Source organism: Hippocampus bargibanti, linkage group LG11 (genome assembly GCF_051943395.1).
Source record: "Hippocampus bargibanti isolate YZ-2025 linkage group LG11, ASM5194339v1, whole genome shotgun sequence".
Lineage (NCBI taxonomy): Eukaryota > Metazoa > Chordata > Actinopteri > Syngnathiformes > Syngnathidae > Hippocampus > Hippocampus bargibanti.
In genome coordinates, this window is record NC_142744.1 from 23,755,125 (window position 1) to 23,781,820 (window position 26,696).

Genomic DNA, 26,696 nt, shown 5'->3' on the forward strand with positions numbered 1-26,696 from the left:
TCGATGTAGGACAGCTGTCTTTGGGCTGTCGGCGAGGGACACCCTGGACCGGTGGCCAGCCAATTGCAGGGCTCACAAAAATAAACAATAATCTGCGTTCATAGAGGGGGGATGGGGTTATCATTGTTGCATGTACATCCATGTTCTTTTTCGTTGCTCTTTACCTCAAAAGGATTCCGGTTGAAATGCATTTTCCAGCTGAGTGGGCGAGAGGGTACACCCTGAACTGGTTGCCTGCCCATCACAGGGCACACGTCGGCAAATGGTTTCTCGCTCAGTCGTGTAAGGATGAGCAGTTCAACAAAGAACTTTTTCCCAGCAAATCTAATTGTGATGAAATCCACTTGTTCCTGCTCATTTTTACGATGTTCAGTTTTATAAACCTAATAATCATCCTTACATTCCACAAGCATCTGTTCAATATTTCTCTTTAAACCAGCTATGTGTCTGAAAGGGGCAACAAGAAGAAGATTGAGAATAAAATCCTTTGTTTCTCCTTTGTTGCACACTAAATCTATGGACCAAAGTTTTCAATGTAAGGAAGCCAGGTGGAGGTGAGCCTACACATTGATGAAGAACACGTCGAGTATCGTGTCTGGTGCTGTATTCCGAGCTGGCCTGCAGTGCTTGCCTGTTAATGAGAGAGACTGGACCAGTTATTCAAGAACACAAACAACACAGCTGCTCTGCTCCCTCGATTAATGCTGGAACTTTCATAGAAGGCTTAGAATGGACATTCAAACGTTTATGACAGACAATGCAGTTGACTATTGCTCACACGTATGTCTACGCGCACGCACACACACCCGACCCATCATGCTTAATTTCCGAGAAAAGGCTTTTTTACAATGGTCTTTATGTTATTATTGCATATGGTGTGTCTTATTCAAATGTCATTAGATCTTTGTTGTGGTTGTTTCTTTTTTTTTTTAAACGAATCATTGATGTTACATTCAGGTGAATTGATTAAAAAGAGGGTGGTAATGAAGGGATGAAAACAAATGTTTCTTTTAATGCTGCTTTATTATTATTTTCATTACAGATGGCTGTTCTTACGATGTGTCCTTTTAGAATGTATGGAGAGACGCTTGCTGTCAGTTTTGAAATGTGAATAAAAGCATAACGTGAATGGAGAAAATATCTGCTGCAATATTTTATGATTCTTTTCTGGTTTTGGAACAGTGTGGGGACGCAGCTCGTCATCACAGAGGTGCTCCTTGATCCCACCATTCATTATTCGAGCCACTGCTGTCTTTGGGCATTTGGCAGGGTTAATCCTGAATGGGTTGTCAGCCAATCGCGGGGGACACATATACTCATCATTTACGCTGACAGGCACAGAGAGGGACAATTTAGAGTGTTCAATCAACTTTCCGGGCATGTTTTGGAATGTGGGAGGAAACTGAAATACCTAAAGAAAACCCACGCAGGCACAGACAGTACATGCAAACTTCAGACTTGCCCCTAGATCAATGTTGGATTTTTTTTTTTCTGCTCGACTACTAGCTTTCCGACCTGATGACCTCCCAACAACATGAGTAGCTCAGCATTCTTTGGCATAATGCTAGAATCAAGGTCGTTGTGGCAAAACACGATAACTGAACAAAAGGTGGTCCCTTGAGATACGACTGATCAGAATCTTATTTTTATTTTTTCCAGATTCAATCCAGTCCGAGATTTTGTTGCTTTGACTTACAAGCAACAGTTTGCGAAACGAGCCCATAGCGGTGGAAGTTTGAACAGATGGAAATAGACACTATATACAGGTAACTTCCAAGCTACGACCGGGTTCCGTTGCAACAAAACGGTCATAAGCGAGTCACGTTCCGAGCGAGACAGAAAGCAGCTGACTCGTCGCACCGCAGGGGGGTGTTTGCATCCCAAAGCAGGCGACAGAGAGGGACGATCCTTGCGAGGTGTTTATTAACAAACAAATGTCGCTGGTCCAAAAAACAAGTGGACCAGGGAAGTAACAAATAAAGAAGACTAAAACCCAATGCGTAGGCAGGTAAGGGGGAAACCGACCTGCCTACTACTGTCTACTGCCTACTGCCTGCTACTGTCTGAAAGCACAACGCACATGGTGGTGCAAATGTGCGACAATCCCGAAAGACAAATAAAATTTACGGGACGCGGGGGAAAACACCTCGGACCGGAATAAACACATGCACCGAAGAGAGAGTCCAGGGTACGGGTGAGATGCGAGGTGACCGCGACCCGTATAAATACACCGTGTCCGTGATTAGGAAATTGACAGCAGGTGTTGGGAGCGGGGAGAAGTGACCCCGCCCCCAGCTGTCAATCTGCATGTGACGGTACCCCCCTCAACGGACACCTCCCGGCGGCCCACCCGGCTTTGACGGGTACGCTGAGTGGACCGCCTGCAGAAGCGAAGGGTCCAGGATCCAGGCGCGGGGGACCCACTGATGAACCTCCGGTCCGTAATCCTTTATACTTCGCAACAATGTTTTTATTTTTTGCGATTAGTTGTCTTATTGTGTTTCAAGTTTTGAAAAACGGGGCAGAGAACTTTATGGCCGGGCAGGCAACTTTTCAGAGTTGTCTGACGGGGTGTCCGCTAACTTTTTGTCATAAGTTTCAGACACTGCATATACATAACTGGATGAGCAACAAGAAAGCATCTTCTCCCTATCTGAAGCCATTGTTTTGATTCTACAGCAAGGCAAGACGTTTTGGCGTGACGTCACGAACAAGGGGGCGGGACCTTCTGAAACACGCCATTTCCGAGGTCAGTTTGAAGTACTTTTGGGACACTTTAAGTCATTTTTATTGGTGTTTTTGCATATCAGCCTGCGTGTTTTGGGTATTTTAGATGCTATAAAACGTTTTTCTGATGTCAGTTGGTATCGGTTGTCCTTTAAGGTAAGGGTGTGGGTGCACAGTCCTCAGTCCCACCATCTTCACTCCGACCAGGTGTGTATCAAATGCCATGACAATACCCATGACGACCCATGGAGGTTGTGCAAAGAGGCACCTGAGACAATCCAACATATAACTGCAGGGTGTAAGATGCTGGCAGGGAAAGCCTACATGGAGCGCCATAACCAGGTGGCTGGCATAGTCTACCGAAACATCTGTGCGGATGGAAACCCCAAGGTCAAAATGGGAAACACCTCCCAAGGTGGTGGAGAATGACCGAGCAAAGATCCTGTGGGACTTCCAGATACAGACTGACAAGATGGTAATGGCCAACCAACCAGATATCGTGGTCATAGATAAAGGGGAAAAGAAAGCCGTTGTCGTGGATGTAGCGGTCCCGAGTGATGGAAACATCAGAAAGAAGGAACATGAGAAAATCGAGAAATACCAAGGGCTCAGAGAGGACCTGGAGAGAGCCTGGAAGGTAAAGGTGACAGTCGTGCCTGTGGTGGTCGGAGCACTCGGGGCAGTGACCCCCAAACTCGACGAGTGGTTGCAACAGATCCCGGGAACAACATCGGATATCTCGGTCCAGAAAAGCACAGTGCTAGGAACAGCGCGGATACTGCGCAGAACCCTCAAGCTTCCTGGCCTCTGGTAGAGGACCCGAGCTAAAATGAAGGACAGACACCACCCATAGTGGGTGAGACGAGGATTATTATATGTATATACAGTTTTAGCGTCCATCCTTGCAAACCGAATTAGAAAATCCTTACCGCATATACAGTAAAGTCTCGTTATATCGATATTCAAGGGAGTCCGAAAAAATATCGATATAACCGGGACTATCGATATATCCGACCCTGTTTGCATATAATTTTCTCTGTGCGTGCATAGAAATAGTATCGATATAACCGGGACTATCGATATATCCGATATTGATATAACGAGACTTTACTGTAATTAGTGAAACACAGTCAGGCGTCATGAGTAAAAGACACATTGCCAATAATGTTCGTCTTGTATTGGATATTCTTGACTATCAGGAACTTATTAACCACAATAGTTTTATTTTATTTCTCGATTTTTACAAAGCTTTTGACACTTTGGAACACCATTTTATTTTTCAATCACTTAATAAGTTTTGTTTTAGAAACTACTTTACCCAGGCTGTTAAGACACTGTACACCAACTGCAACTCCTCAATACTGCTTGAATATGGTACGTGCCCTCGCTTCAACGTCTCCCGTGGCATCCGTCAAGGTTGTCCCATTTCTCCCTATTCATTCTTACTTTCAGCACAAATCTTATCACTATTGGCCACTGAAAGCGAGGTCCAAGGTATTGAAGTAGCGGGCTTGCAGGTTGTGATTAGCCAGGTGGCAGATGACACCACACTCTTCCTGAAAAATTCTGAGCAAATTCCATAGGCCATAGTTCTGGTTAAACAGTTTTCCAAAGTGTCAGGTCTCTCGCTAAATATAAGTAAATGTGAGTTGTTAGCTGTGAAGTCATTTAATGAGTCTATGCTATAAAAACTGCAGGAAAACATCAAATGGGCCCTGAAGAAAATCAAGCCGAGCAAGTCACGCAGCATCTCAATCGTCAAGGGACAGCTAAAAAATGTGAAGTTCTGGATTGGTGATGACCCAATACCAACGGTGTCTGAGGAACCGGCAGGTGGTACGATGCAAGCCTCAGAGACAAAGATCAAGTGCAGCAACTAAAGCAGGACATCACCAATAGTCTGGAAAACATCAACAAGACTCAGCTGCCAGGAAAGCTCAAGCTCTGGTGTCTGCAGTTTGGACTTCTCCCTCGGGTAATGTGGCCACTCACAGTCTATGAGGTCCCACTCTCAACTGTGGAGAAGATGGAGCGAGCCATCACTAGGTATGTGAAACGCTGGCTTGGTGTTCCACGCTGTCTGTCCAACATCGGCCTTTATGGCAAAGGGGTCCTTGAGCTTCCAATCACAAGCCTCACCGAAGAGTATAAGTGCGCTAAAGTGAGACTTCAGATGACCCTCACAGACTCCAGAGACCGGAATATCAGTCAATCTGCACCCCCCCCCCTATCAACGGGACGGAAATGGACGCCATCCATTGCAGTGCAGCTGGCCACAGCAGCCCTCAGGAACAGCGACATTGTGGGACACGTTCAGCTAGGAAGAGGGGGGTTTGGCCTTACAAACAAACCTTCTTGGCGTAAGGCTTCAACATCGGAAAGAAGGAAAATGGTCATAGCAGAGGTGCGCCGCGAAGAGGAAGCTGAAAGAACTGCACGGGCCGTCTCTCTTGCCAAGCAGGGACAATGGATAAGGTGGGAAGGCCTGGAGAAGAGAAGGCTCAGCTGGAAGGATCTCTGGGAAATGGAGGCTAGCAACATCAGCTTCATCATCAGGGCTATCAATGATGTGCTCCCAACTCCAAAAAACCTCCACCAATGGTATGGCGAAGATCCAACCTGTGACCTCTGTCGAACTCCAGGAACTCTCAAACACATCCTGACCGGTTGTAAGACCAGCCTCACACAAGGCCGCTACACCTGGAGGCACAACCAGGTCCTGAAGAGTTTGGCAGTTGTCCTTGAGAGCAAGAGGAATGCCATCAACTCCTTGCCAATAACAGCCACCACGTCCAGCACAGCACCATTGACTTTCATCCGAGAGGGTCAGAAAAAGCCCGACCATCCTACTGCCAAACCAGAAGTTGTACAGCTATCCGGGGCCCGCGATTGGGAGATGCGGGTTGACATTGGCCAGCAATTGGTTTTCCCAGCAGAGATTGCAGCCACCACGCTCAGACCAGACTTGGTGCTCTGGTCCCCTTCACTCATGGCTGTCGACAACGCAGAACGCACAGTCCCGTGGGAAAACTCTGTTGAAGAGGCCTATGACACCCAATGATTCTTTGACACACTACTGACGATGTGTCCCAAATTCACAATCTCCCATCCCTGAGGCACAACTCCCACACCACTCTCAACGTCAAGGCTAATCTCATGTGAGGACCATCCATTGGCACAAATGGACAGAATAACATCACGTCCAGTGTTTCATGATTCTCTTCTCTCTATCTCTATCTCCCTATCTATTTCTCTCTCTCTCTCTCTCTCTCTCTCTCTCTCTCTCTCTCTCTCTCTCTCTCTCTCTCTCTCTCTCTCTCTCTCTCTCTATCTATCTCTCTCTATATACATATCTCTCTCTCTCCCTATCTCTCTATCTATCTATCTATCTATCTATCTATCTATCTCTCTATATATCTCCCTCTGTGTCTCTCTCTCTCTCTATCTCTATCTCTATCTATCTCTTTCTCTATCTCTCTATATATCTCCCTCTGTCTCTCTGTCTCTCTCTCTCTCTTTCTCTATCTCTCTATATATCTCCCTCTGTCTCTCTATCTCTCTATCTATATCTCTATCTATCTCGCTATCTATCTCTATCTTTATCTCTATCTCTGTCTATCTATATCTCTACCTACCGCTATCTCTCTACCTCTCTATCTCTCTACCTCTATCACTACCTCTACCTCTACCCTCTCTATCTCTACCCTCTCTATCTCTACCCTATCTCTCCCTATCTCTACCTCTCTCTCTCTACCTCTACATCTCTATCTCTATCTCTCTTTCTATCTCTATCTCAATCTCTATCTCTATCTCTCGATCTATCTCTCTCTCTACCTATCTCTCTCTCTCTATATCTCGCTCACTACTGACGATGGCACACTACTGACGATGTGTCCCAAATTCACAACCTCCCATCCCTGAGGCACAGCTCCCACACCACTCTCAACATCAAGGCTAATCTCATGTGAGGACCATCCATTGGCACAAACGGACAGAATAGCATCACGTCCAGTGTTTCATGATTCTTATACATACAACATACCTGTAAAAAAATCAAGTGAGGTACCTTGTTGTTGTCATTGCCAAAGAAGACGAAGAGCGTTGTCATCTGAACCTCGATCCAATAATTGATAAAACCAAGAAGCGCTTCAATCACTGGTTGGAAAGGGATCTATCACTAAACGGAAGAATACTGCTAGCAAAAAGTGAGGGAATCTCTCGGTTTGTATATCCTACCATCGCTTTAAAGGTGGATCCAAGTACATGTAAGACAATGGACAAAATAATGTATCACTTTGTATGGAAAAATAAAACTCATTATATAAGAAACTATCAATGTAGCCACAAGGGGGCACAAGCCAGTGTCTTATTGTGCCGGTCCCAAGCCCGGATAAATACAGAGGGTTGTGTCAGGAAGGGCATTCGACGTAAAAAAAATTGCCAAAACAAATATGCGAATCAAACCTATGAATCCCATACCGGATCGGTCGAGGCCCGGGTTAACAACGGCCGCCATTGTTACTGTTGACCTTCAGGGTGCCAGTGGAAAATGGACAACTGTTGGTCGAAGAAGGAGAGGAGGGAGGTGTGCCCGGAGGAAAAGAGAGAAATGGAACGCCAAGAGTATAGAACTAAGAGTAGGAACTTTGAATGCAGGAACAATGACAGGTAAAGGTAGAGAGCTGGTTGACATGATGCAGAGAAGGAAGGTAGACATACTGTGTGTCCAGGAGACCAGGTGGAAAGGGAGCAAGGCTAGAAGCTTCGGGTCAGGGTTGAAGTTGTTCTATCATGGTGAAGACAGAAAGAGAAATGGAGTTGGGGTTATCTTAAAAGAGGAGTTTGTTAGGAATGTCTTAGAAGTAAAAAGAGTATCAGATAGAATGATGCGTCTGAAGCTACAAATTGAAGGTGTGATGTTCAATGTTGTTTGTGGGTATCCCCCACAAGTAGGATGTGAGCTGGCGGAGAAGGAGAAATTTTGGTTGGACTTTGATGAAGTCATACAGAACATCCCGAGAAGTGAGAGGGTTGTAATTGGTGGAGACTTCGATGGACATGTTGGCGCAGGAAACAAAGATGATGAGGAGGTGATGGGAAGGTTTGGATTCCAGATGAGGAACGCTGAAGGACAGATGGTGGTTGACTTTGCTAAGAGAATGCAAATGGCTATTGTGAATACTTTCTTTCAGAAGAGACAGGAACATAGGGTGACCTATAAGAGCGGAGGCAGAAGTACACAGGTAGACTACATTTTGTGTCAACAGCGCCATCTAAAGGAAATCAGTGACTGCAAAGTAGTGGTTGGTGACAGTATAGCCAGACAGCATAGGTTGGTGGTGTGTAGGATGACGCTGGCAGTGAGGAAGATGAAGAAACCAAAGGCTGAAGTGAGGACAAAATGGTGGAAGTTGAAAAAGGAAGAGTGTTGCATGACATTTAGGAAGGAGGTAAGACAAGCACTGGCTGGGCAAGAGGTCCTTCCAGATGACTGGCAAACTACAGCGAACATAATCAGAGACACAGGTCGGAAAGTGCTTGGTGTATCGAGTGGAAGAAAGGTAGATAAGGAGACTTGGTGGTGGAATGGGGAGGTGCAGGAGTGTATACAGAGAAAGAGGTTAGCAAAGAAGACGTGGGACACAGAGTACGGACGAGAGTAAACAGCAGTACAAGGAGATGCAGCGCACAGTTAAAGCAAACGTGGCAAAGGCCAAACAAGAGGCCTATGATGACTTGTATGCTCGGCTGGACAGCAAGGAAGGTGAGACTGATATTTACAGGCTGGCGAGACAGAGAGACAAAGATGGTAAGGACCTGCAGCAGGTTCGGGTGATTAAGGATAGAGATGGCAATGTATTAACAGGTGCCAGTAGTGTGATGGCAAGATGGAAAGAGTACTTTGAAGAATTGATGAATGAGGAAAATGAGAAGGAACAAAGAGTAGAAGACGTGACTGTTGTGGACCAAGACGTAGCAAGCAAGTGAGGAGGGTGCTGAAGAGGATGAAGGGGGCAAAGGCACTTGGGCCTGATGATTTACCAATCGAGGGTGGAAGTGTCTTGGAGAGGTGGCGGTGGTGTTCCTGACTGGGCTATTCAACAAGATCTTAGATGGTGAAGAGATGCCTGAAGAATGGAGATGAAGTGTACTCGTGCCCATTTTTAAGAACAAAGGAGATGTGCAGAGTTGTACTAACTACAGAGGAATACAGTTGATGAGCCATACAATGAAACTCTGGGAAAGAGTAGTTGAAGCTCGACTAAGAGCAGATTTGTGAGCAGCAGTATGGCTTCATGCCAAAAAAAGAGTACGACAGATGCAGTGTTTGCTTTAAGAATGCTGATAGAGAAGTACAGAGAAGGTCAGAAGGAATTGCATTGTGTCTTTGTAGATCTGGAGAAAGTGTATGACACGGTGCCCAGAGAAGAGCTGTGGCATTGCATGAGGAAGTCTGGAGTGACGGAAAAGTATGTCAGAGCGGTGCAAGACATGTATCATGACTGTAAGACAGTTGTGAGGTGCGCTGTCGGTATGAATGAGGAATTCAAGGTGGAGGTGGGACTCCACCAGGGGTCAGCTCTGAGCCCCTTCTTGTTTGCTATGGTGATGGACAGGATGACAGACGATGCTAGAAGAAAATCTCCTTGGACCATGATGTTTGCCGATGACATTGTGATCTGTAGCGAGAACGGGGAACAGGTGGCGGAGAAACTAGAGATGTGGAGATATCACCTGGAAAGGAGAGGAATGAAGATCAGACACAGCAAGACGGAATATATGTGTGTGTATGAGAGGGATCCAAGCGCAAGAGTGATGCTACAGGGGGAAGAGATAAACAAGGTGGAGGATTTTAAGTACTTGGGCTCAACTGTCCAGAGCAATGGAGAGTGTGGAAAAGAGGTGAAGAAGTGTGTCCAGGCAGGCTGGAGCGGCTGGAGAAAAATGTCCGTGTGATGTGCGATAGAAGGGTTTCAGCTAGGATGAAAGGAAAAGTGTATAAAACAGTGGTGAGACCAGCCATGATGTTTGGACTGGAGACAGTGCCACTGAAGAAAAGACAGGAAGCAGAGCTGGAGGTAGCAGAGCTGAAGATGTTGAGGTTTTCTTTGGGAGTGACCAGCTTGGATAGGATCAGGAATGAGTACTTTAGAGGGACAACTCATATTAGAGGCGTGGGAGAGAAAGTCAGAGAGGCCAGACTGAGAAGGTTTGGACATGTCCAGAGGAGAGAGACTATATCGGGAGAATGATGCTGAGTCTTGAACTGCCAGGCAGGAGACCGAGAGGAAGACCAAAGAGGAGGTTTATGGATGTGGTCAAAGAGGACATGAAGGTAGCTGGTGTGAGAGAAGAGGATGCACAAAACCGGGATAGATGGAGGACATTGATTCGCTGTGGCGACCCCTGAGGGGAAAAGCCGAAAGGAAAAGAAGAAGAAGATAAGAAACTCTGTCATATCCAGGACGCTAAAGGAGGGAGGTCTAAATTTTTTGGACTTTACTTCTCTAAACTATACGTTTAAGATTAACTGGCTGCGTAATTATCTGTGTGGCCCTGATGCAATCTGGAATTTCATTCCAAAATCCTTGTATTCCCGACTTGGTGGTCTGTCTTTCTTGCTGAAATGTAATTATAAGGTTGAAAAATTGCCTGTTAACCTATCAGAATTCCATAAACAAGTTTCATTAGCCTGGTGCCTAATGTAAAAGCATTCTTTCTCTCCACATTCATGTATGATCTGGAATAACTGTCATATTTTGTACAAAAACAAATCAGTTTTTGTCGAGATGGATTGACTTGGGTATCATTTATGTCAAGCAACTTTTTAAAACAAACAATGATTTAATGAACTATGCTGAGGTTCTCAATATGCATCAACCATCTGTCGACCCAAACGCTATCAAAACACATGATTTGTTGATGAAATATGGCATAGGATGATGTGCTTGCCGAATCATCTGGTGTCCCCCCCCCCCCTCTTTTTTTGTCAATTTCACCATGTTGTGCAGACTCAATAAAATGTTAAAACCCCTGGCACTCCCCCACTCTTTCTCTCTCTCTTCTTTCTTCTATTTTTTACTTCTCTCTTCTTTTTCCTTCTTGTATAATGATTATCTGTCAGGAACTCTTATTTCCTGTGCGATCAGGTATTGTCTCTTACGCGATTATGTCACCTAATGTATGTTGCGAACTGTTTACAAAATGTTAAGTATGCAGAAAGATTTGTTGAGACACACCTCTGATTTACTTCTAGAAGCTCCACGAGCTATTCAAAACCAGTGGTTTTGTTTGCTTTTGTTATGTTTTGTTTGCAGTGTTGTTTGTTTGTTTCTATTACTTTGTTTGTTCGCATGCCATTTGGAAAAAAAAACAATAAAATAAAATAAAAATAAAATGGCTCACTAAGGGGACAATGATCTCACATGTGACACTAACACAGCCAACTTGTATCTTCAAACGTCGGATTCGTTTTGAAATGGACGCACTGAGGAAAAAGAGAACATCCCAGATCTGTGATCATTATGAGCAGATCTCTCGTCAAAAGGTACCAATTATAACAACCTGTGTGAATAAATATTGGATATCAAAAAATAAAAAAACAAGACTTCCTGAATATTCAGCGCGAGTCTTAAAACGTAAAATATAGCTATATGAGGTGGAATCGTATTAAAATACGCTCAGTAGGAGTCATTTGAAGCCATTTTACAAATTATGGACACAACTTGTCCGGAGAAGTCGGTTGTCCTTTAAACCGTTATTTTTTCTCCCTACAGAACGGAAGGTCATACTGTCGCTCGTCGTATCACGGAGCTAAAACGATGTGACACACAAAGGAATACGGAAACTATACGGCGCCTAAAAAGACATTATTATCACGACTAATTTTGGGGTTTTTAAATACTTCTGTGACTTTAGTTATAGGTTCGTTTAATTAAATTTATGAAAAACCACAATTGCAATGAATCGCAACCTGTGGTAAAGTCACCGAAGAAACTCACGATGGACACCGAAGGAAACGTCCGGAAACGTCCGCTAACGTCCGTTGTAGCACTTCCTTCCGACTAGATGTCCTCAAAATAAACATGACGCTTTACACCAAAACTGTTTTTAAAGGGAAAAACTACATACAAGGTACGTTTTCGCCATTTGTGTATTCAGCGATAGTTAGATAGATAGTGCTTGTTAAAAAGTACTCATCTTTTAACCTCATTTTCATTTGACATTTGTGACATAAGATTTCGAATATTTCAGTAGTAGGAAGCCAGAATATGGTAAAACAATGCCAATCCAATCGAAGAAAACATTTACTTGTTGGGGCTCTTGAAATTCAGACGATAGCCTTAGTATATCTTGTGGTAAAGGTCGCCACTGACTAATGTTATGCAACACTGAGGTTTCAGAACCACGGTCATGCGTTGAGCATGATCTCATAGACATTAAAGCAATGTTGTTTGATTTTGATGCAACAAATCCCTCATCAACACAACCACTCATCAGTGAATTGGGATTGAAGTTGATTATCATCCCATCACTCATTATTTCTTCCTCTATTCAGGTCGTTTTGACATCTTGAGAAGGACTGTAACCAAAATGCCCATTCAGCGTGTGCCACTATTTTTGTTAGCTTGCGGATCCTTCAATCCCATCACCAACCAGCACATGAGGCTGTTTGAGCTTGCCAGAGACCACATGCACAGCACAGGTTAGATGTGATTTGGGTCAATTCGACTTCTCACGTGGTTATATTTTTTTTCTTTGCTGCTTATGTGTGTTACGAATATTGGGTAGACAGATTGACACCTCCACATCCTTACAGAGAAACCATTAATAATTTGATGCCAAAAATTGAACAACTTGAATCTAAAATGTTATGAAAAACATAGTGGAAATAAAATCTCTGCCTTGAAGCATTGCCGCGGTCACTTTTCTAAATGAATGACTGTGAGTTCAGAATGAAAAAGTTGAATTTGGAACACTGGCACCCAGCCAGCCTAGAGGAAAAACTGAAATTTGGGGTCATTTCACACTTGCGCAACACAAGTAACATAATGACGTTGGCTCAATGACTCGACTCCAACATCACTATATTATTTAGAACACGTTGTAATGCTCCAGCGAGTTCTCAAGGATAGACACAATTGCCAGTGCATTTTCAATCACTATTGAATGATGCCCTTCTTGGCACAACCCTCTGTATTTATCCGGGCACGGTAAGATCAGAGTATTGTCATCAAATGGTGAGTATAGTTTTGCTTTGTTTGAATGTTGCTGTGCCGATGAGCATTTTGTGTTTGGGAGCCTTTTCCTGAGCATCTTCATCTTTATTAAATTCATAGAGTTGATTGTTCTGTAGCCACAAGGGGACATAAGCCAGTGTCTTCTTGTGCCAGTCCCAAACCCGGATAAATACAGAGGATTGTATCAGGAAGGGCATCCGACGTAAAAGCTTGGCCAAAACAAACGTGTGAATCCAACCTCTGAAGGTGGATGACACTGATTCGCTGTGGCGACCCCTTGATGGGAAAAGCCGATTGAATGAGCAAGCACAATGAATGAACAACCCACCTTTTCAGTCATCAGCAGATCGTACTGTCGAAGATGGGGATTGCGACCTCAAGTGGATAAAAAAATTCCTGCACTTTGTGCATATACATGTATCTTTTATTGGATTATTGTAATTCAGGGGTGGGCAAACTTTTTGATTCGCGGGCCGCATTGGGTTCTAAGATTTGACAGAGGGGCCGGGCCATGAGCATTTGGAGGGAGTGTTTGGGCCGGAAATACTAAACCCGGACAAGTTATGTCCATAATTTGTAAAATCACTTCAAATGACTTCGACTGAGCGTGTTTTACAAAGATTCCACAACATATAGCGATAGTTTACGTTCTAAGACTCGCGCTGAATATTCATGAAGTCTTGTTTTCGAGTTGATGACGATCCCCATGTGACGTCACGGACGGAACGCCCCTGACCGAGAAAGCGACACACAATGCATTTTGGGTACTTTGTTTGGTCTGAAAACTTCGTGTTGATTCGTGTTGATGGCAAAATTAGAAGGAAAACACATAATGTGATGGTGAATCGTTGTGTGTTGCACCAAGACTACTATTTGATACTAGTTGACACAAATTCCCAGCAGACAAATCAGCCCATTTCCAACGGAGCTCGGGCGCCATTTTCTGGGTGCTACATTGCTATCATTGACGGCTCGAATTGACATGGGAGGACTCCTTGAATCAATTGCAAACATTTATGCTTTCCTCTTCAGAACTATTTGAATCCTATTCATAACTGGATGAGTAACAAGAAAGCATCTTCTCCGAATCTGAAGCCATTGTTTTGATTCTCGAGCAAGGCAAGACGTCTTGGCGTGACGTCACGAACAAGGGGGTGGGACCTTCTGAAACTGGCCATTTCCGGATTCATTTTGAAGTCATTTTTATTGGTGTTTTTCATTCAACTAAAAATATCAGCCTGCGTGTTTTGGGTATTTTAGATGCTATAAAACGTTTTTCTGATGTCAGTAGGAAAGAAAAAAAAATGGTGCCGGTTGTCCTTTAAATGTAGTGTGTACAAACCTCATAGCACAGTAAGTACACTACAACCCAATTTATTAACGGTCTTTCAAATATGAAACATATCCCTGATCAATTCATAAATTAGTCTCAAGGAATATGCAAGATATGGCGTTTACATACTATTTCGCAGATACTTGTAGGAGGAAATGGAAATAGATTAAAACAACATATGCACTGTGATTTATCAAGATTGCGTCTGTTTTTAATAAGTTTCCATCGAAGGGGCAAAGTTAAAGAAATCAACATTTATTGAAAAATGGAATCACTTTCAACATTCAAAACATATTATTACACAACGAAATATTCAAGCTCAATAATACCTACTTGTGTTAAATTCCGCAAAATCATGGATGGTTTGTCCTGACCGCGCGCTCTACAAACTCTCCACTGACGCCCTCGCCTTCACGCGCAAACAATACACGTGTACCGTCGCCGAGCACACAGACATAGGCTACCTGCAGTTGAAATTTGCATACTCTGCATGGCAGCCAATCAGAAGCCTGCTTCTTTCTTTCGGACTTTCGCAAGCGTTCTAAGGTCGTGCATTTGCATATCATTTTCCAAAATAGATGCACAGAACCTCAGCCCAGAAGAAAGATTCCAAAGAAGCTAACAACATGTGTGACGCTACAAAACGTAAATTTACATTAAACCGTGACTGTAAAGTGTACGTGAGACTTATGAAAGGGGCTTAGTGGCTCGTAGCAAGCAATGCAAACGTTGCATTGCGCACCATGATGACAAATGACGACTGCAGCGAAATCTACACTGTACATTTGTTGTACATTATACTCTTTCATAACTGCCACAGTTTCAGTGCAGATCAAACAGACACACTTCCCCTTGAATTCTTTGAAGAAATATTCACTCTCCCACCGTTTCTAAAATTTTGCACTCACTTTCTACCTTTCGCTTCTTTGGTTCTGCGTTAAATTTCTTCTGGGATTGGCCTTTTTGGTGGAGCAACTGCCTTGATCAACAGTAGCTCCCCCTGGTGTTAAAACTTAGAAGCGCGGGCAAAATTTGAAGTGCGGCCCATATTCCATTCTGTTTATAAAATTTCTTGCGGGCCAATTAAAAATGGACTGCGGGCCGCAGTTGGCCCGCAGGCCGTAGTTTGGACACCCCTGCTGTAATTGATTCATTCTGGTCATTTTCAAACGACGAACAAATATGTGACATCATACAGCCTCTGCCAGGACAGTACCAGAGTCAACTTTCAAACTACGTCCAGTAAAATAGTTCTGTTTGTTTCAGAACTGCAAATGCAATGTGGTGTTGTCATTTAACTTTTCATCATGTGTTCCACCAAAACAAACCAAAAATATCTTCTTTTTTTGTGTCATGTCCTCTGACCTAGAAGAGGAGTATTTATATTATTTTCCCCACAGGTGAGTACCAAGTTGTGGGAGGCATTGTGTCTCCTGTGAGTGACAGCTATGGGAAGCAAGGCCTGACACTGGCAAAGCACCGAATTGCCATGGCAAAGATGGCGCTCCAGAGCTCAAACTGGGTCAAAGTCGATGAATGGGAGAGCCAGCAGGCTGACTGGACTGAAACAGTCGTCACGATGAGGTGAGAGGTCAAATTGTAATTACTGTGGACAGACGTTTAGCTGTTAATAAACACTTAGAAGTGTTGGCTCATTGTTTTGGCGAGTTCATCTGACTGACACCCAGGAATAATGCTTGTTATAAACTGATCACGCACTGCACGTAAGGCACCAACACCGTAGGGCGGCAAACATAAAAATCAAACTTGTAAATAATCGCTATAGGATTATAATAATAAAAGAATATACTTTTTTATCATAATTGTTTGTAAGATATGTTAATAAATATATACATCCATCCATTTTCTGTAGGGCTTCTTCCTCATTAGGGTCGCGGGGGGTGCTGGAGCCTATCTCAGCTGTCTTCGGGCACGAGGCGGGGGACACCCTGAATTGGTTGCCAGCCAATTGCAGGGCACACAAAGACATACAACAGTCACTCTCACACTCATACCTAGGGACAATTTGGAGTGGTCAATCTGCCTGCCATGCATGTTTTTGGAGTGTGGGAGGAAACCGGAGGACCCGGAGAAAACCCACGCGGGTCCGGGGAGAACATGCAAACTCCACACAGGGAGGCCGGACCGGGACGCGAACCGGCGACCTCTGCACTGTGAAGCCGATGTGCTAACCACACAAAAAAATCATCTCTTGCCAGTCAGTTTGGCGGTCCGTCGCCACTCTTACATTCTCTGGTTCCCGACACATAAAAAACAAACATACAAACTGCTGTACCTCAAGAAATGCTGGTGCCAATTGCTTCATACAACTTGACCAAAAACAATGCAAAATGCTTTTCTGGAAAAATTCTGACTTGCACATTGATTACGTTCTCAAAATAAAATAAAATACACTGTTAAGAGACATCTGTACTTCTTTGAAGGTGTCGCTTCTTTTCCAAGAGGCTTCGTCAGCGAACTGTTCGCACACGAAGCCTCTTGGATAAAAAGTGAAACGTTGGACACCTTCAAAGAAGTACAGATGACGGCTGAAGAAACCTTTTCATCGATGGACCACTCCTATCTGACTGAGAGCTTACGCAGACTGTTCAGAGACAAAGTTGTTCCATATGAAATAGCCCATATTTTTCGAGAGGTTAATCGGGCAAGAGCCACATCTATCGATGAAACTTTAATTTGGAAGAAATCGGAAGATGTGTAGATTTTTCTCCCTTTCATGTTCCTGTTTTCACATTATGTTAGGAATACTTATATGGTGCCCTATCGGTCCATAATACTGGATATTTCCTGTGTTTTAAATTTAGGCGACAATAACATAATTTAGTTCATTCTGTTTACTAGTTATCTAATTGACAGCAGTTTCTTTTCTTACAGACAGTGGCTTTTTTAGGTGTTCAATTACCTTACATGTTTCGGCGTGTACTTCCGCCTGTGGATAAAATACATCGCTTGCATATGGCTCGAATTGATACGGAAGGACTTTAATCGATCGTATACCACTTCTGCTTTCCTCTTCAGAACTATTTTAATCATATTCATAACTGGATGAGTAACAAGAAAGCATCTTCTCCGAATCTGAACTCTCTGAAGCCATTGTTTTGATTCTGGAGCAAGGCAGTTTGTGGGTGGGCCAGGATTGCCAGATTCGCACACTTTCCCAATGTGACGTCACGAACATGGGGTCGGGACTTTCTGAATCTCTCCAGTTTCAAGCTCATTAGTGGCAATTTTGGGCACATTTTTATTGGTGTTTTGCATTTGACTAAAAAAAAATCAGCCTGTATGTTTTGGGTATTTTAGATGCTATAAAACGTTTTTCTGATGTCAGTTAGGAAACAAAAAAATGGTGTCTGTTGTCCTTTAATGTACATATGCAAATTCAACATGTTTATGATTTATTGATGTGTATTGAATTAATGTGGATGTCTTTGATATTTAAGTTTGTTGATAGCTTGTTGTACTAAGTTCATCCTGTCTACTTGATATCTAATTTAAAGCAGATTCTTTACTTACAGACAGTGTATTGTAGGTGTTCAAATACCTGACATGTTTCGGCGTATACTTCCACCTTCGTCAGCGTGGACACTCTGCCGAAGGTGGAAGTACACGCCGAAACATATCAGGTTTTTGAACACCTACAATGCACTGTCTGTAAGTAAAGAATCTGCTTTAAATTAAAATTTGTTGATAGCTATTGTTCTCAACCCATAGGAATGTAGGTTACATGTGCATATTTGAAGTGACTAACAAAGTTATCCTTTTCAAACAAGATTGATTATTAAATGTTTGGTTGATTGTAAAATATTTCTGTTTTGTTTTCTTAATAGTAGCAAAAATGATATTTTCATGATTGACAAGTTGAAATATGACAAGTATATTTTTGATCAACATTTGTATGGTGTTTTTAGCCTCATTTTAAGTCGTTGTAATGTTAAAAATCAGTTGGCTTCCTGACCAGAACTTTGTCCTGCACCGACTGCATATTAGTAGGCATCTCTGGTTTCAGAAGTTGGCAGGTCTGAAGTAATGACAAAGAATGTTTTCTTCAAGGCTTAAATAATCATTGTAACATTCATTCATTTTTCGAGCTGCTTTATCCTCACTAGGGTCGCAGTCCTCTTTCATCTAGAACTGCTTCATGTCATCACAAAGAGGGTACAGGAAGTCCTGAAGAATGAATGTCTCTCTGTGTCTTTGTTTTGTCATATTATTTGTTACTTAGTTTTTTTTGTTCTTTTGACTTCAAGACGGCGCCGCGAGAGTGGCTGCCTTTCCAGCAGTTCATGTATTTTGTTTTTCTACTTTCATTCCTTTCGTCACTTTGCTGCTGTGAAATGTAAATTTCTCCACTGTGAAACTAATAAAGGCATATCCAATCTAATCCAGAAGGTGCTCGTCCCTATACCAGCTATCTCCGGGCAGTAGGTGGGAGACATCCTGAACCGGTTGCCAGCCAATTGCTGTTCACACAGAAACGAACAACCATCCACAGTCACACCTCAGGACAATTTTGATTATTCTATCAGCCTGCCATGCATGTTTTGGAATGTGGGAAGAAACCAGACAACCCAGAGAAAACCCACTCAAACGTGCAAATTCCACACAAGAAGGCTGGAGCTGCAATTGAACCCGGTACCTCTGCACTGTGAAATCGACGTGCTAACCACGCAGCGGCCGGGCCACTCCATAATTGTAACTTAAGATGTTCAATTTTGAATGAACCAGTCAACAGAACAGATCACCCGACAGTGCCAAAACCCATAAAGGCTTTATGTACCATCCTGACATTACCGGTCGCAGTTTCGTTTTATGACTTGTAGTTGTGTGGTTAGTACTAGTGTGATAGAGAAGACAGAATAGAATGTATCATATTCAAAATGTTCATCCTGTTGTTACACAATGGTTTCTTGTGCACTTTGATAAAAACAAGAACCAGTCTGACAAACTGTCATCCTCGGGTAATAAATGGAGCCAGAGCAGAAGGGAGTACTTGGTACGCTCTTGTACGAGAAAAGCCAGGTTACAAATCTATCGGTTCGTGGAAAGGCCACCCATTAAAATTTCTATGTTCTGTTGGTTTATGGATGTTTGTGCTTGGGACACAGGGGTGTGGTATTGTAATCAATAAGACTGTGGTTCATTGGATGTTTTACTAATGTATCACTTAAATTTACATATACTCATTTAATACATAGCTTGGCAGAGGGCTGCAGAAGTGGGCCGTCGGTCATGAGTGGCTGCATCCCCTGCTGGCAGTAAATCGCATATCATACCAAAGTCCGGCACCGCCATATCTGGACAGTAGGGATATATGAAAAAAAAAATCCTCGTCTCACCCACCATGGGTGGTGTCTGTCCCCATTTCAGCTCGGGTCCTCTACCAGGGGCCAGGAAGCTTGAGGGTTCTGCGCAGTATCCGTGCTGTTCCCAGCACTGCGCTTTTCTGGACCGAGATATCCGATGTTGTTCCCGGGATCTGTTGCAACCACTCGTCGAGTTTGGGGGTCACTGCCCCAAGTGCTCCGACCACCACAGGCACGACTGTCACCTTTACCTTCCAGGCTCTCTCCAGCTCCTCTCTGAGCCCTCGGTATTTCTCGATTTTCTCATGTTCCTTCTTTCTGATGTTCCCATCACTCGGGACCGCTACATCCACGACAACGGCTTTCCTTTCCCCTTTATCTATGACCACGATATCTGGTTGGTTGGCCATTACCATCTTGTTAGTCTGTATCTGGAAGTCCCACAGGATTTTTGCTCGGTCATTCTCCACCACCTTGGGAGGTGTTTCCCATTTTGACCTTGGGGTTTCCAGTCCATACTCCGCACAGATGTTTCGGTAGACTATGCCAGCCACCTGGTTATGGCGCTCCATGTAGGCTTTCCCTGCCAGCATCTTACACCCTGCAGTTACGTGTTGGATTGTCTCAGGTGCCTCTTTGCACAACCTACACCTTGGGTCTTGTCTGGTGTGGTATATCCCTGCCTCTATGGCTCTGGTGTTCAGGGCCTGCTCTTGGGCAGCCAGGATGAGTGCCTCTGTGCTGTCCTTTAGGCCAGCCCTCTCTAGCCACTGATAGGACTTCTTGAGATCAGCCACTTCTGCTATGGTTCGGTGGTACATCCCGTGTAGGGGCTTTTCCTCCCATGATTGTCCCTCTTCCAGCACCTCATCCTCTGTTCCCCATTGACTGAGACATTCTCTGAGTACATCATCCGTTGGAGCCTTCTCTTTGATGTATTCATGGAGCTTGGATGTTTCATCCTGGACAGTGGCTCTCACACTCACTCGTCCCCGGCCTCCTTCCTTACGGCTTGTGTACAGTCTCAGGGTGCTGGACTTGGGATGGAACCCTCCGTGCATGGTGAGGAGTTTTCGGGTCTTAACATCCGTGGTCTGAATCTCTTCCTTTGGCCACCTTATTATTCCTGCAGGGTATCTGATCACTGGCAGGGCATAGCTGTTTATTGCCCGGGTCTTGTTCTTGCCATTGAGCTGGCTTCTGAGGACTTGCCTCACCCGCTGGAGGTATTTGGTCGTAGCCGCTTTCCTTGTTGCTAATTCGAGGTTGCCATTGGCCTGTGGTATACCGAGGTACTTGTAGCTGTTTTCAATGTCTGCTATTGTTCCTTCAGTGAGTGAGACCCCTTCAGTGTGGACTACCTTGCCCCTCTTAGTCACCATCCGACTACATTTCTCCAGCCCGAATGACATTCCGATATCACTGCTGTAGATCCTGGTTGTGTGGATCAGGGAGTCTATGTCCCTTTCGCTCTTAGCATACAGCTTGATGTCATCCATGTAGAGGAGGTGACTGATCGTAGCTCCATTTCTGAGGCGGTATCCATAGCCTGTCTTGGTGATTATCTGGCTGAGGGGGTTCAGTCCTATGCAGAACAGCAGTGGGGAAAGTGTATCACCTTGGTATATGCCACATTTGATGGACACTTGCGTTAGTGGCTTGCCATTGGCTTCAAGTGTGGTTTTCCACATCCTCATCGAGTTTGCAACGAAGGCTCTCAGGGTCCTGTTGACCTTATACAACTCCAAGCATTCATTGATCCATGTGTGTGGCATCGAGTCATATGCTTTCTTGTAATCAATCCAGGCTGTGCACAGGTTGGTATGTCGGGACCTGCAGTCTTGAGCGACTGTTCTGTCAACCAGCAGCTGATGTTTGGCACCTCTAGTATCTCTACTAATGCCTTTCTGTGCTTTGCTCATGTATTGATCCATGTGTCCACTTATCTTAGCCGCAATGATACCTGACATGAGCTTCCATGTTGTGGAGAGACAGGTTATTGGCCGATAGTTGGAAGGAACTGCACCCTTTGAGGAATCCTTCATGATCAGGATTGTTCGCCCTTCGGTTAGCCATCCTGGGTGAGTCCCATCCATCAGCAGCTGGTTCATTTGTGCTGCTAGGCGCTCGTGGAGAGCTGTGAGTTTCTTTAGCCAGTAGGTGTGGACCATATCCGGGCCTGGTGCCGTCCAGTTTTTCATACCTGAGACTCTTCCTTGTATATCTGCCGCTGTGATGGTAACTGGGTTCTGTTCAGGGAGGTTGCTGTGCTCCTCTTTCAGAGTCACCAGCCATTGTGCACTGCTGTTATGTGCGACCTCCTTCTCCCATATGCCTCTCCAGTATCTTTCAGTTTCCAGCCTTGGAGGGTCTGCTCTGCTGTTAGAACCCTGCCACTGAGCGTACACTTTCGCAGGTTGTGTTGCGAACAGCCTGTTTATTCTTCTGGCCTCATTCTCTTTCGTGTACCTCTTTAGGCGACTGGCCAAGGCCTGGAGCCTTTGTTTGGCAGTTTCAAGTTTCAATATACTCATTTAATACATAGCTTGGCAGAGGGCTGCAGAAGTGGGCCGTCGGTCATGAGTGGCTGCATCCCCTGCTGGCAGTAAATCGCATATCATAGCAAAGTCCGGCACCGCCATATCTGGACAGTAGGGATATATATATATATATATATATATATATATATATATATATATATATATATATATATATATATATATATATATAGGGCCGAAACTATCATGCATATTAGCATATTTGACAATAAAGCTGACTTTGACTTTGACTTTGAAACTACCAGTAAGACTTTAGTTCTCTGAAGAAGCATCTTGAATAAGAAGCGAAACGTCCGACACCTTCAAAGAAGTACAGATGACGGCTGAAGAAACCTTTTCTTGCTAATTTGGGCAACATCCCTCCTTCCTCAGATTGGTCCATTCTCCCAGCTCCTTTTGCATTGGCCTTTCCCCATTTCTCATGATTCCACATAAATCCCCTTACGAGCGTTGCTCCTCCCCTTCACATTGTTGTTTCTGATCTGCATTTGCGTAACCTGGGTGCTGATCGTGACATGAAGTGGCTCGTTGTTTCCAGGCGAGCACCACCCCTCGTTTGACCAAACAACATTCGGAATAGAACTGCTGTAAGAAGCTTAACAGTGGGACGCATTTTTTTACTTCTAATTTAGTTCCATCTGATTAAGCGTCATTCAGCATTTAAATAATACACACAGTCAAATATGCCAGGAAAAAAATGTGGTTTATATTGCACATGGAGTTATTAAACTTCCCACCTTTTTCCTGACAGGCATCATTATCGTCATATTCTAAACGAGCATGAACAGAGGATACGGGAAGACTCCACTGGAATTGGAGGTCACTCACAAAGTAAGAACTTGTTACCCCACAAAACCACAAAAAGTCACCTTCCCTTTGAGGATAATTTTGGACTGTCATATTTTTCTGCCCAAAACTATTTTACCAGCAACAACCAGGTCAGGAACAATTGATTCCAGAAAGTAGCTCGCCTAATTTACGAAACTAATTGCCAAGGAGACCATGCATAGGGATGTGTAGCCCTAATCGGGATAAATATGCTTGGTTACAAAAACAAATACATGCAAAATTCAGTCTTATCTGTGTGCCTGTTGCCACATGACCAGTGATTGGGGACCACTGTACTAAGATACACTCATGCTGCATTGAAGCTGTTGGTGGTTTGCCAATTGTTTGAGTGTACAAAAGCACATGGCTTTCGGTGAAATCTTTTCTTTTGCATACATTGCTCCTTTACAAGCTTAGAGTTGGCATGCAGGATTTGTATCGAGCAATGCGTTAGAACACGTGCATGAGCAAAAGCCGACTGCCGGCTTCAGAGTATTAGAGATCATGTTAATACGCCACTTTTAAGACTGTTCACGACCATAGGTCACATTGATTTGCGTTGTTGCACAACTAATATGTCACCTGTGAGTGCAACATGTATGGGCCCTCTCAATATTGAGTCAGTGGTCATTGAACTGAATGAAACTGAATTGGACAACTGTGGGAAAAAAATGTAGTCAGCGACTGCCACTCTCATATTAGGCGATTGACCCTCGCACACATAGTGGTTGTTTTGAATTTTGTCATACACATCCTTACTGCGAGCAGTGATACCCAAACTCCCGGGTTGCGCACCGTTACCGTTGGTCACGTGGTATCGGTCCTGACAGAAGAATAAAGAAGTTACATTACTTTCATTTGATTTATTTCAGAATCTGAAAGACGACAATCCTGCCTGTTTTCCCGCCCTACCGGCTGCAGCACACCGGATTAAAATTTAAAGCAGATTCTTTACTTACAGACAGTGTAGGTGTTCAAATACCTGACATCTTTCGGCGTCTACTTCCGCCTTCGTCAAGACGAAACATGTCAGGTATTTGAACACCTACACTGTCTGTAAGTAAAGAATCTGCTTTAAATTAGATATCAAGTAGACAGGATGAACTTAGTACAACGACACCGAATTCAGATGATCATATCATCAACAAGATTTGAAGGAGCATTAGAACATTACTTATTTTCCGAATAAGTTGCTCCTGGGAGAGCTGAAAAACAGGGACGGCAGTAGCCTTTGAGGACCGTTTTTGGACAGCTCAAGTCTACAGTGTGTCACTCTTGACGCAGTTAAGGCACGTTTCTCAGTCACATTATAGGTTACCGTTAAAATGAAACCCAGAAGCGACCAGAGGACTTCGGCCAGATAGTACGTGACTAGTGTCATCAGAATCAGAATCATCTTTATTGCCAAGTATGTAGAACACACAAGGAATTTGTTTCCGGTAGAACACGCTGCACTAGTATTGTCGTCCAAAAAACTGCTAAGTGGCACTATACAGTTCCATTTTGGCTACTGTTGAAAGAGTTCAAAGAGTTAATGGCTTGGGGGAAGAAGCTGTTTAAATGTCTGCTGGATTTGGTGCGCATGGATCGGTAGCGCCTGCCTGAGGGGAGTAGCTGGAAAAGGTGGTGGGCAGGGTGCAGAGGGTCCAGTAGGATTTTCCGCGCCCTAGTTTGGATTCTTGCAGTGTGCAAGTCCTCGAGAGTGGATAGGGCGGTGCCAATGATTTTTTCCGCCGTCCTAACTGTCCGTTGAAGTTGGATTTTGTCCATTTTTGTGGCGGCCCCGAACCAAACGGTGATGGAAGAACACAGGATGGATTCGATGACAGCCGTGTAGAAATGTTGCAGCACCTCCTGTGGCAGGCCATGCTTCTTTAGCAGCCTCAGGAAGTACATTCTCTGTTGGGCCTTTTTCAGGATAGAGTTGGTGTTGACCTCCCACTTCATGTCCTGGGAGACTGTGATTCCCAGGAACTTGAAGGTCTCGACGGTTGACACCAGGCAGTTGGATAGTGTGAGGGGTAGCTGTGGTGATGGATGTTTCCTGAAGTCCACCATCATCTCAACTGTCTTGAGCGTGTTCAGCTCCAGGTTGTGACGGCTGCACCAGAGCTCCAGCTGCTCCACTTGTTGTCGGTACGCAGACTCGTCGCCGTCTTTGATGAGACCGATGACCGTGGTGTCGTCTGCGAACTTTATGAATTTGACAGCTGGGTGCGTTGAGGTGCAGTCGTTCGTGTTTCATGTTTATTGTTATATTTTCAAAATGACACCGTTTTCACGTAGGTCTTATCATATTATTTTGCTCTATTCGTTTGTAAAAACATCATAGATATTGTACTACAAATACAATGAACAATTCTTCTGATATTAAACCAGTGTGTGGGTCAAAAATGACATGAGGGACTGCTGACTTTAAGAATGGAATGTTGTGCATAAAAGTACTGAACATGTATTTTTCAGAAGACCTAACTGTCGAGTTCCAAATTTGGTCCATAAAGCAAAGCACCAAAGGTTGACTATCCTAATGTAATGTCCAACCAACAGCCTGCAAAAAGGTTATTCTTGCCCACTCGCAACATAGCAAATCCATTTATGTACCTTGTAAAGAAACGGCCGTCTGGAATGTCTGATGAGCACATAACATTTGTGGCCTGAATTTGAAGGATTCTTCACATTTCAGATCGCAGCCTGCAAGAGAGGACCTTGCTTTCCTTGTCACATGTTGAACCTCTTCTCCCCGCAGGCATTCCTCCTCAGCTCAAACTTCTGTGTGGAGCTGATTTTCTGGAAACCTTCAAGATACCTGGACTGTGGCGGGATGACCACATGCAGGAGGTGGTCGGGGGCTTTGGCTTGGTGTGCGTTAGTCGAGGCGGGCTGCGCCCCGAGCAAACGGTACATGAATCAGACACTCTTTGGCGTCACAGACAAAACATCTTCCAGGTTCGTTACAGGCAAATTGTGACCCAGTAAATGAACACCATCTTGTGACACTGTCTGAGCTGCCATTCCCGTACGGAGTTTGCTCACTATCTGTGTTGAAATGTGCTCCAGGTGAAAGAATGGGTAAGGAACGAGATCAGCGCAACAGAGGTCCGCCGGGCTCTCCGGCGGGGATTGAGCGTCAAATACCTGATCCCAGACTCTGTAATAGAATACATTGAGCTACACAACCTCTACACCGAGGACAGCGAAAGGAGAAATGAAGGCATGCATCTGAGGCCGCTCGGCAAACAAGCAAAGCAACCCCGGGAAAGTCTGGACGACTGACACACATTAACGCGTCTCCATGAGCCGATGATGCACCAGCTTTACATGCGTACAGACGGCTTGTCTCGAGGTCCTTGGCACTTGAGCCCTTATGATACTGTGGACAGTCATTCTGACAGTGTGGTACGGGGCAGCTTTCATGCAGGCCTGGCTGCCAGCATAGAATCCGGGTGACTATGTTGTGAGATAATCAAAAGTCATTTTTGAAGTATAAAATCAATTAAAGATCCGTGGTTCTCTTCTGTCATCGTAACTGGGTATTATTTGTTTAACCAGATTTTCACATTGCTCTCTGCTGGAGCAAAATCCTTGCCGTTGTCTACTGTCTCACCACACATTCCAGGCTCAGGAGTCGCCGAGTGATGTACAGACGCTCCCCATTTGACGAATGAGATAGGTTCCGAGCGGTCAT

General features: G+C 44.2%; 2 protein-coding genes across 5 annotated transcripts in view; both read left to right on the plus strand.

Annotated features, from left to right (window-relative positions):
• The window catches only part of spsb4a (splA/ryanodine receptor domain and SOCS box containing 4a), a 71,334-nt gene extending 65,307 nt beyond the window's left edge, over window positions 1–6,027 (plus strand). Inside the window, exons 3-5 of the transcript XR_016116539.1 lie at window positions 1,660–2,749; window positions 2,884–2,934; window positions 3,023–6,027. The gene's annotated coding sequence lies outside the window, so the exon portion shown is untranslated. The remainder of the gene's footprint in view (window positions 1–1,659; window positions 2,750–2,883; window positions 2,935–3,022) is intronic.
• Window positions 6,028–11,535: 5,508 nt separating this feature from the next.
• Window positions 11,536–26,526, plus strand: nmnat3 (nicotinamide nucleotide adenylyltransferase 3). Of its 4 annotated transcripts, none has more exons than XM_089009125.1 (6): window positions 11,536–11,862; window positions 12,287–12,433; window positions 15,702–15,885; window positions 22,935–23,014; window positions 25,758–25,909; window positions 26,069–26,526. In XM_089009125.1, exons 1-6 carry the CDS (start codon window positions 11,814–11,816, stop codon window positions 26,282–26,284), a joined length of 828 nt encoding a protein of 275 aa, XP_088865251.1. In that variant the 5' UTR covers window positions 11,536–11,813; the 3' UTR covers window positions 26,285–26,526. The 4 variants fall into 4 exon arrangements, with proteins under 4 accessions (XP_088865251.1, XP_088865252.1, XP_088865253.1 ...); XM_089009126.1 differs by having other exon boundaries at window positions 11,538–11,862; window positions 12,356–12,433; window positions 25,758–25,957; XM_089009124.1 differs by having other exon boundaries at window positions 11,540–11,862; window positions 25,758–25,957.
• Window positions 26,527–26,696: the final 170 nt, after the last annotated feature.